This window comes from Triticum urartu, chromosome 7A (genome assembly GCF_056163025.1).
Source record: "Triticum urartu cultivar PI428250 chromosome 7A, HENAU_Tu73, whole genome shotgun sequence".
NCBI classification, from domain to species: Eukaryota; Viridiplantae; Streptophyta; class Magnoliopsida; order Poales; family Poaceae; genus Triticum; species Triticum urartu.
This window is the reverse complement of record NC_141879.1, coordinates 460,003,036-460,013,305: the sequence shown is the minus strand read 5'-3', so window position 1 is coordinate 460,013,305 and position 10,270 is coordinate 460,003,036. Positions and strand designations below refer to the sequence as shown.

General features: G+C 48.0%; 2 protein-coding genes across 3 annotated transcripts; both read left to right on the top strand.

Annotated features, from left to right (window-relative positions):
• The first annotated feature begins 1,123 nt into the window (after positions 1-1,123).
• On the top strand, positions 1,124-3,252 carry LOC125521943 (uncharacterized). Of its 2 annotated transcripts, none has more exons than XM_048687011.2 (3): positions 1,124-1,293; positions 1,379-1,500; positions 2,973-3,252. In XM_048687011.2, the coding sequence occupies exons 1-3, from the start codon at positions 1,172-1,174 to the stop codon at positions 2,990-2,992; spliced, it is 264 nt and encodes an 87-aa protein (XP_048542968.1). In that variant the 5' UTR covers positions 1,124-1,171; the 3' UTR covers positions 2,993-3,252. The 2 variants fall into 2 exon arrangements, with proteins under 2 accessions (XP_048542968.1, XP_048542969.1); XM_048687012.2 differs by lacking the exon at positions 2,973-3,252 and adding an exon at positions 2,431-2,661.
• Positions 3,253-3,390: 138 nt separating this feature from the next.
• LOC125521941 (L-type lectin-domain containing receptor kinase IX.1) lies at positions 3,391-7,030 on the top strand. The gene is made up of 3 exons (XM_087534361.1): positions 3,391-4,998; positions 5,085-6,529; positions 6,705-7,030. The coding sequence occupies exons 1-2, from the start codon at positions 3,623-3,625 to the stop codon at positions 5,788-5,790; spliced, it is 2,082 nt and encodes a 693-aa protein (XP_087390487.1). The 5' UTR covers positions 3,391-3,622; the 3' UTR covers positions 5,791-6,529; positions 6,705-7,030.
• Positions 7,031-10,270: the final 3,240 nt, after the last annotated feature.

Sequence of the window (10,270 nt, the reverse complement as noted above, 5' to 3'; positions counted from 1 at the left end):
GGTGTCATGCTCGTATGCTAGACGTTTCTGGGATGAGGCCCAATCTTGGTTTGATTTCCGCCTACCAAGGTTGCATCCCAGTACTTGGTCAAGAGATATTCGTTGTGATGAACGCTTCATGGATCAGGTACGCACAAAGATTATTTCAGTAATGTAGGCAATTTGGACCTCGCGTAACCAGTGGACACATGAGAAGGAGCACACCGATCCGGAGTAGTCTGTTCGCCGTATTCGGGAGGATCTCGCAGTCCTGGAAATTCCATGTGTCGATGCATCCATCCTTCCAGGTCATGGGCGGAGACCGCCCGAACTTGGCTTTGTCAAGATCAATACTGATGGCGCCATCAACTCAGATTCAGGAGTGGCAGGGGCGGGGGTGTTGCCCGCTCTTCGACTGCCCTTCTAGCAGCATGGTGCAAGCCGCAGGTTGGAATTACCGACCCGCTCGTCGCCGAGTCCTTGTCACTACGAGAGGGAGTCCTATTCGCAAGTCTTAGGGGCTACTCACATGTGATTATGGAGACGGACCGTCTGAAGATTGTGAATCTCTAGAACGATCGCCACAACACTTGCTCGATTGTGGCTCCTATTTTGCTAGAGATTGGAGAGCTTACCTTGTCGTTTGATTATTTTACTATTCACATGTAAGTAGGACAACTAATCTCCCGGCGCACCTAAGTGCGAAGCGTGCCTGCTCGCTTACGGTGACTGAGAGTTGGTTGGACTCAGAACCCTCGTTCCTGGTCATGAGCCTTTTGGCGGATGATCGCAGGAGCTCTTTTGTTTGAATAAAGCTCTCATGTTTCCCTGCAAAGAAAAAAAAAGAATAGGACCTATCTCTAGCTTTTTTTCAGAATCTTCAGCCCCCATTCTTTTTACAGTCCATGGCACTAGAGAAAGAAACGCACAATACGATACTTAATATTCTGTTTTTTTTCAGTCTATATGCTCAATATTCCGTTCCGTGCTGGGAGAGAAGAAAAAAAAGACGGATGAGGCCTAATATCTTCAACAAAAAAAAAAAGGCCGTTGCACCATCAGTGTTTGGGCCATTATAGCCTTCTCGAAGTCCACTCAAGGCCCTGCCCGGCCCGGCTTAACTATTAGTAGCCCACACACCATTTCCTCGCACATTTTTCCGCTTTCCTCCATCGCAGGAAACGACCACACGATGGCGTCTTTCTGCCGCTCCGCCGCCGCCGCGGCCAGGTCGGCTGCGCTCCGGTCCAAGTCCCGGATCGCGAGCCCGTTCCCGGCAACGAGGTCTCCCGTTGCCGCTCCTCGCCTCCGCAGGTCATTCCTGAAATCCCCAACCCTTGTGTCGTCCCACCACTAAACTCGCTCCAGAGGTTTTCAATCCTGCTGCTCCTTCTCTCAGGTCCACGGTGAAGATGCTGGCGGGCGCGGAGTCGCTGATGCCGCTCCACAGCGCGGTGGCTGGCGCGCGGCTACGGTCGTGCATCGCCGCCGACTCCTCCTGCTGGAGCTGCCTCTCCCAAGGTGAAGTCCACCCCCTGCATGCATCCAGTTCGTTTCGTTTCTGTTATAACTGAATGCCTAGTCGTGCTAGTTTGATTGGCTCTGCTTGTGATGATGATTTTCTACTATCTAATGCTGGAATTGCAATGGTTTGTTTCCTGAGAGACCAGTCAGCTAAGATGTGATATATTCTAGGATATGATATTTCTGCCCAATTTTTGTTAGCTTGTGCGCATAAGATATATCATTAGTTCATTACATTGGTGTGAATGTGTCGTGAAGCTGTTGGTTTTATCAGTTTATGTATGGCTCTCCTCTATGGATTCCAGTGGGCCTTGGAGAGCATTGTCAGGCTTGTCCATGGTAAATTATAAATTAGATGTGAATATTTCTGTCTCTCTGCCTATGTATGTTATGCTTTTGTACTTGGCAAGCTAAGCACCATTGTTTGTTAGCAAGTAAGAGCAAATGATCAATTGCTCGGTCTGTTGCCTTTAGCTGGATATGTATAGCTGTTTATTGTCTAATTGTGCTTCTTCTTGCATAAGGGTTTTAACGAGATATGTACAGCTTTTCATTGTATGTTGGAGAAGACAAGGTTGCAGAATTATTGGGCTCATTTTTCTTCTTCTTTAATGCTGTTTTCTAATCCGAGGAGTCACTTTCCAAAATTCACCCTCGGAATATTTACAGCTATCCAGTTTTGCTATATGAAAATTATATCACTAGCTTCTTAAAGTTATTCGTAATCTTATAATTTATACCAATGTGTATGCTGTGTAATGATGAACAAAAGTGTGTCTCAGAACTGTCAAAACTGAAAGTATGTTATTACATCATTTAAAAAAGAATAGAGGGAGTAACTTTTAGTATATAATGCATCAATTGCATGCTTGTTGTTTACTTACATTTTCAACATTCTCATTTCTGTTTTGGTAACCATCCTGGTAGGTTTGATCAAGCGCATCTGACATTGGCTAGGAGCGTAATGTTGAAGAGCATGGATCACTTGCTCCTGTGTCATTTTCAAGATATTTTCTTTCTTCTCTGAAGAATAGGATATGTCAGTGTGCATTAATCAAATTTTGTTGAAAAAGTTGCAGATCTAATCTGTTGGTGACTCGTTCACAACTATTGTTTAATTTCACTCTATGCAATAACAGAGTTACCGCAGTTCCTTAACGTAATGTTCGTTTTGTGGACACCTTGAATCTTAACACTGGGTGGTATTACGGGGTTTGTCGTTTTCCAGCCTTGCGTGTATATTGGCTGGGTCTTTAAATTCATCTTATGTGTGCCATTCCTACAAGACAAAAACGCCTACAAATTGAAAAAGTCCAGGTCAAAATCCTACGGTGGTGATCATGTTTACAATTCCTTTTGTTTATTTATGTTCTTTATTGGTTGGTTTCTGATATTCAGTAAGGAGACATCTCTTTTTCTTCTTCTCTTCTCATTGAGCTTTGTTGTTTTGTTTTGATACAACGCATTAGACTTTGCTCTTCCTCGGTGACGAAGGCTGAAGAGGTGGGCATCCTACTAGGAACAGCACTCAGGATGGATCTTATTTATATGCTAGATGCTCGGCTTGGCGAGTCCATGGCTACAGAGATACTGAACTTTGTTTGGTGACTCGGTGTTCGGGTGCGTTCTTTAACTAGTAGGGTTCTGGTGGTTGAAATGTCCTTTTCTCTGTATCAACTGTTGGTCTTGTGCCTAATCTGAACATGAGTTTCGTTCTTCATGAAGACAAAAGTTGAAGTTTCTCCTTCATCCTGATCACACGTTCACCTCACTCTTTGTTGTTTTCCTAAAAATAAAAATCTCATGCTGACAGACCAGTTATTTTTTTCTGCTGGCTTGCCATTATTATTCAGTGATTATGATTAGTTAAGTTAGCAGACTACGGCAGGTTTATTATTTTCTATTTGGCTGGCTTATGTTTGTCCTACATAATTACCTGTTCCTTTGCCGGCTTACCTGTGCCCTCACATCGAATCAATAGTCCGTCCAAATTTTCCCAGTTGGAGAAGGAAGGACGCGGTACTACTTAAGAAGTGAGTTGATACATTCCCTTATCTTTACGTGCTAGCTTCCAGTTCTGCCATTTGCCAATTTCCAGTAGTGTGCTCCGGCATCGGCGATGGCCAAGATCACAGGAACAGCCACATGTGCTCTCTTCATCTTCTTCTCCTTCGCTTGCTGCCTGCCTCCTCTTGCTGGATCCTTGTCCTTCGACTACCCAACCTTCCGCTCGGAGGACCAGAAGGCCATCAAGATCGAAGGTAACGCTTCCTTCAGTGTCGGGCACATCGACATTAGCGGCAACAACTGGGACGTCCGTAAGAGCCAGGGGCGGGCGTCGTACAGTACCCAGCCAATGTTGCTGTGGGATGGGCACACAGGCGAGGTGGCTAGCTTCACCACCAGCTTCTCCTTCATCATCAACCCCAAGTCCAACAGCAGCAGGGGGGCTGGCATGGCCTTCTTCCTTGCCAGCTACCCGTCGAGCTTACCGACTGGGTCTGCAGGTTACTACAACCTCGGTCTCACGAACCAAAAAGATGGTGGTGTGGCGGCAGGCGACAACCGGTTCGTGGCGGTGGAATTCGACACCTCCAATGAGACCGAGGTATCAGATCCCACTGTGGACCACGTTGGCATTGACATCAACTCGTTAAAATCGGTGAAAACATTGCCCCTGCCAAACTTCAGCCTCACTGGAAACATGACTGCCGCAATCCAGTATGACAACGTTTCAAGTATCATGTCTGTCACACTATGGCTTGGTGATGGTCATGGCCAGAATTACAGCCTTAGCTCCAAGGTTGATCTCAAGAGTGCATTGCCGGAGCTGGTTGCGGTTGGCTTCTCGGCGTCGACGGGCAAATCCGTTGAGCTGCATCAATTGCTTTCTTGGCACTTCAACTCATCGCTGGAGGGCAAGACGGCAACAGTAGTAGCACCGCCGGTACTACCACCACCCTCCTCGAGAACTTCCAGTTCCGGAGTCATAGCAGGAGCCGTTGCTGGGGCATCGCTGTTCCTCGTGGTGTTCTTCTCCATGTCAGCCTTCTTGCTACGTCGCCGTCAGAACAAGAAGAAGAGGGAGGCAAAGGAGGAGGATATGGACTCGGAAGGCGAGGTGATCATGGAGATAGAGTTCGGGACGGGGCCAAGGAGGTTCCCGTATCGGCAACTCACCAACGCGACACGGAACTTTGCAGCGGAGGAGAAGCTCGGGCAAGGTGGCTTCGGTGCGGTGTACAGAGGCCACCTGAGAGAGCTTGGCCTCCCCGTGGCCATAAAGCGATTCTCCAATGAGTCATCCATGCAAGGGAGAAAGGAGTACACGTCGGAGATCAATGTCATCAGCCGGCTGCGCCACCGGAATCTGGTGCAGCTTGTTGGCTGGTGCCACAACCACGATGAGCTCCTGCTGGTTTACGAGCTCATGCCCAACCGTAGCCTCGACATCCATCTCCACGGCAAGGGTACCTTCTTGACATGGGCGATGAGGTAACATCTTTGTTGCACGGCGTTCATTCATCTTAACGTGAGTTTGGCATCTCTTGGAGCTCATGAATGGATGATCATTGCAACAGGATGAAGATAGTCCTCGAGCTTGGCTCTGCACTGCTCTACCTCCACGAGGAATGGGAGCAATGCGTGGTGCACCGGGACATCAAGCCCAGCAACGTGATGCTGGACGAGTCCTTCGGCGCCAAGCTGGGCGACTTCGGGCTCGCGAGGCTCATCGACCACTCCGTCGGGATGCAGACGATGACCATAGTTTCCGGTACGCCGGGCTACGTGGACCCCCAGTGCCTGATTACAGGCCGCGCCAGCTCCGAGTCGGACGTGTACAGCTTTGGCGTGGTCCTGCTGGAGGTGGCGTGCGGGAAGAGGCCGATAAGCACATCCGCTAACAAGCAGGGCGTCTCCCGGCTGACCGAATGGGTCTGGGACCTGTACGGCCAGGGAGCCGTTCTTGAGGCGGTCGACGAGCGGCTGAACGGCCACTACGACGAAGTGGAGGTGGAGCGTGTGATGGTCGTGGGGCTCTGGTGCGCTCACCCGGACCCGAGCGCGCGGCCGTCCATCAGAACGGCCATGACCACGCTGGTGTCCAAGGATGCCAAGCAGCTGCCCGTGCTGCCGGCCAAGATGCCCGTGCCCACGTACGCGCCCCCGATGGCACCGTGGGACGGGCAGTCGTCGTCTTCAGGGTTGTCGACGTCCACCGTGACGCGGTCGTCGACGACGAGCGGCTACACGGGGCCAGCGCCAATGGTGACACCCAGGGCATGAGTACCGGCAGGTCCATGTCGAGATCTCTTTGTGGCGGGTCTGAACAGAAATGTCTCCGTTCTTCAGGGCTTCATTGTGATCGTGAACTGAAGTGTCCAGCATGACCGATGTGCTCGCATCAAATGCTCATGAGCATGACTTCTTGAGTTGTAGTATCATATAAACGACGATGTGTGTTTTACCTTTGGGAAACACTTCTCTACAGAAGTCTGATGAGAATCATTCAACAGACTCGTCGGACAACGTCGATTTGTATTTGATCTCACGGCTGAGAGATGCCCGAAAATCAAGCCTGATATTAACCACCCAATTTTCTGGCCCATGCCCTTTATTCTCTCCCTTAATTAACTCCCTAAACCTCCCTCCTGTCCAGCTGTGCACATCGCTAAGCTCGCCATGCCCGTCGCCGCTTCTCCTCTATCACCCAGCACGAGTTTCTGACCCACACATCTGCAGCCTCCGTTCCACCTCGTCGCTGCCCCATCTTGCGGGCGGCTGCACGGGGACTGACCCACCACTTGCTCCTTGTCGTGCTTAATTCCGCCAGGATTGGAGCCTTTTCCACCTGCAGTTTTGGCCTCTGAGGCTCTGATCCACCTCGTCTGAGAGCCGTCTCGGTTTGGACACGAGGCCAACTGGGATAGGCTCTCACGCCATGCAGGAGATAGGAGGGTGGATTACCGGGCGACATTGCATCTCAGCATTGCATGTACAAGTAGGCCACGAGGATGAAGCACATGTGAGTCCCGACTGATGCACAAGTTTAAAAATGGATTGCGTGTAGCATATTTTGTATTGTTCTTTTTCCATTGGGAATTTTCATTATTTTAAGCATTGTAGAGTTCTTCTCAATCGCTCGGATTTGTTCATCCAATTTTGTTAACTCTATCGCATGATTATGTCTCGGATTGCAGGGAGCACAGAAGAAGGTAGTAAGATGCAACACGTCCACAAGGGCACGGTGCTAGTGACAATCTTTGCATTTATGCTTGCAGATCATGTCACTGCCGTAGATGGGCAGTGCTTCGTGATCACCATAGAAGCAAATTTTCCGTTTAACCGAGAAAAATATTCTAGATTGCGGAAACATATTCCCATGTTTAAATATATGTTTTCAACAAATATATGTTCTCTAATATATGAAAAATAGTAAGCAAAATATATATCTTTGGAAGTATGGCGTCTGCATTGTGCCCAGGCGATGCGAAACCTGGTCACATGCATGTATTATTTTTGTTGTATATATGGAAGCAAATTCTCATTTTTTTTAGATGCAAATTCGAAATTATTTGGAAGCAAATTCCCATTTCTTTGGATGCAAATGCCAAATTTTTAGGAAGCAAATTCCCATTTCTTTGGACGCAAATACAAAAAATTGAAGCAAATTCCCATTCCTTTGGACGCAAATACCAAATTCTTTGGAAGCAAAGTCCCAATATAATTTCTTCTAAACGCCAATAATAACAATGGTAAAAAAGGTGTTTGATGGAATCATATATTTGTATTGTTGGAATCATTTTATTGTTGCATTGGTGGCAGCTCTATGGTCATTCGAAACAAAATTTCCTCTAGTCGATCTAAACAAAACAAATGGTCGCGCTGGACACAAATCTCACCGGATTGAAACAATCTCCTGTTGATATGGAAGCAAATTTGCTAGGAAATAGAAGAAAAATGAATTATTCAAGTGATAGAACGTGTTTCTATATATTATAGTATGTGCTTCCCAGTCACAAAAAACTGACCAACAACATGCATTAGACGCACCAGTTTCTCCCAGTTTATTGCACATTTCAACGTGTGTACGGATGAAGCGGCAAGGTGGATTTTACTGCTAAAGTGATGTAGGTCTAGCATGATTTCTGGGGAGCAGTTGACGGGAAACAAATCACAATTAATGCAACATGCAAACCAACTACCTAGGCCCACCTCTTCAATCACACGGTCCTGGCTGTATCAATCTAACGGTGTACTAGTAGTCTGATAGGATGCTAAACATCAGTAGTCTGATTCCTAGCACTGCCCTTTACCTTTACAACTTGCGTTGCTCCTTCCATAAAAGGAACAGAGTTAGAGCACCTTTAGTTTTTTTTGAGGAGTTAAGCCACATTTAGTCGAACTCCTAGTTTTTTTTGAAACTGGGCAAAAGATTTGCCACTTTCATTGATTAAGAAGAAGGTTTAGAGGTTTCGGCCAAAAAGCCGAATTACAACACATTACTCTCGCGGCACTACATTACTCAAATACTTTGCCCCTGCAAGACATCATAGCTTGGATACATCCTTGATTCTAGCAACAAGAACCCCTACCGGCACCGCGGTATTACTGAACACACGTGCGTTTCTCTCATTCTAAATTTCCGACAAGATAAGCATCAGGAAGGACATCATCGGCCGTCTAGATTGCGACATATTGGAATCAATAAGGTTCCACCAGGCCTTTACCGAGTGGATGGCCATCAAGCAGAAGGGTGCACATCCACCAAGCTGAGCCAAGACTTGATCATTCCCCAAACTCGAACCGTGTAGCGGCATTGGAACAGTAGGTGGGCCGCGGATTCTTGAACTTGTTTGCATATGGGGCAACGGTCGCAGTTAGGCCAACCCCAGGTTGAAGCCTGTCGGCCGTCCAAATCCTGTTATTGATAATGAGCCAAGCAAAGAATTTGCATTTGGGGGGAGCCCAAATCTTCCGCACCAATTGTTGCATGTTGGAGTCAACCAAACCCAGGAACTGGGCCTTGTAGGCTGAAGATGCAGAGTAAATGCCATCGTGAGTGAGTTTCCAGGAAATAGAATCATCCATCTCGGGGTTTAGGTGCACCGTAGAAATCTTCTCCCAAAGGTTGACGAACTCGGTCAGATGTCTAGTGGAGGTGATCTTGTCCGTGTTAATTTGATAGACCCAGAAATTATTCTGCAATGCCTTTTGAACCGAACAACCCCGTCTTTTTGATAGATCAAAAATCTTCGGGGCGATGTCTTTGGGCCTCAAACCGTCGAGCCAAGCGGACTCCCAGAAAGAGGCCCGAAGACCATTGCCGAGAAGCACCTTGGTGGCAGCCGCAAAAATGTTTTTATCATTTTCGTCGCAAGGGTTTCCCAAGCGAACCCACGACTTAGGCGGATCCGACCATTCTGCCCAAAGCCACCGGATGCGAAGCGCAGATGCAAACTTCTTTAGATTTAAGATGCCCAGCCCCCCATGAACCTTGGACTTGTAGACCTGCATCCAGTTGATCTTGCATTTGCCTCTAGTGACCTTGTCACAGCCAGCCCAAAGGAAGGCTCGGCGAAGAGAATCAATCTTTCCAGAACCTCAATCGGTAGGTTTAACGTTGTCATATAGTATATAGCGACGACCGTGATGACAGACTTGACCAGCACCGCCCTTCCCGGAGATGCCATGAGCATTCCCAACCTTGGAGTAAGCTTGGCCGCAATCTTGTCCTCCAAGGGCTGGAAGTGGATCCTATTTAGCCTCTTGACCGACAGTGGCAATCCGAGATATTTCATTGGGAAGGTAGATCGGTTGGCCGGGAAGGAATGCAGTATATCATCAAGGTCCAAGTGGTCACATCGGATGGGGGAAACCATGCTTTTAGAGCAATTTGTGACTAGGCCAGTGACCTCCCCAAAGCACACAAGGGTTTTTGCGAAGAATTTGATTTCAGATTTAACTGGCGCAAGGAAGACCGCAACATCATTCGCGTATAAGGAGGCACGAATCACCATCGCATTTCCATCAAGAGGGTGCAACTTGCCTTGCTCTGTGGCCTTCTGTAGGATATGGTGTAGAGGATCAATTGCGAGCACAAAGTGGAGAGGGGAAAGGGGGTCCCCCTGTCTCAAGCCACATCCAAGGGAAATTGGGCATCCGGGCACACCATTGAGAAGTACCCTCGATGAAGTGGTAGAAAGCAGGGCCGAGACCCAACCTCGGAAGCGCGGAGGGAAGCCAAAATGGTTCAGCAACTCAAGGAGGTAATCCCAATGAACCGAGTCAAAAGCCTTTTTGATATCAAGCTTGAATAGCAGAGTCGGATTTTTTTTTTGCGGTGGAAGCGTCGGGCCAAGTTGCGAACGTACATAAAGTTGTCATGGATACATCTTCTTTTGATGAAGGCGCTTTGAGCTTGGGAAACAAGGTCATTCATGTGCGGAGCTAGACGGCTGGACATAACTTTGGCGATGATCTTCGCGATGGCATGTATGAGACTGATGGGGCGAAAGTCCACAATGTCTTCAGCACCCTCCTTCTTGGGAATGAGGGTAACATCCGCAGTGTTTAGCCAGTGCAAATGTGAGGCATGTAGATTCGAGAAGCGATTTATAGCCTGCATGATATCAACCTTAATGATGCTCCAGCAGGATTTGAAGAAGGCACCGGTAAATCCATCTGGCCCGGGGGCCTTATCACTTGGCATGGAAAAAACTGCAGCCTTGACCTCCTCCTCAGAGATGGCATCATCCAGTCCATG

Coding starts and splice junctions, on each gene's coding strand:
- LOC125521943 (XM_048687011.2), top strand. CDS start 1,172: ATGGCGTCTTTCTGCCGCTCCGCCGCCGCCGCGGCCAGGTCGGCTGCG. Junction 1,294..1,378: donor GCCGCTCCTCGCCTCCGCAG/GTCATTCCTGAA, acceptor TCCTTCTCTCAG/GTCCACGGTGAAGATGCTGG. Junction 1,501..2,972: donor CTGGAGCTGCCTCTCCCAAG/GTGAAGTCCACC, acceptor ACAACGCATTAG/ACTTTGCTCTTCCTCGGTGA.
- LOC125521941 (XM_087534361.1), top strand. CDS start 3,623: ATGGCCAAGATCACAGGAACAGCCACATGTGCTCTCTTCATCTTCTTC. Junction 4,999..5,084: donor TTCTTGACATGGGCGATGAG/GTAACATCTTTG, acceptor TCATTGCAACAG/GATGAAGATAGTCCTCGAGC.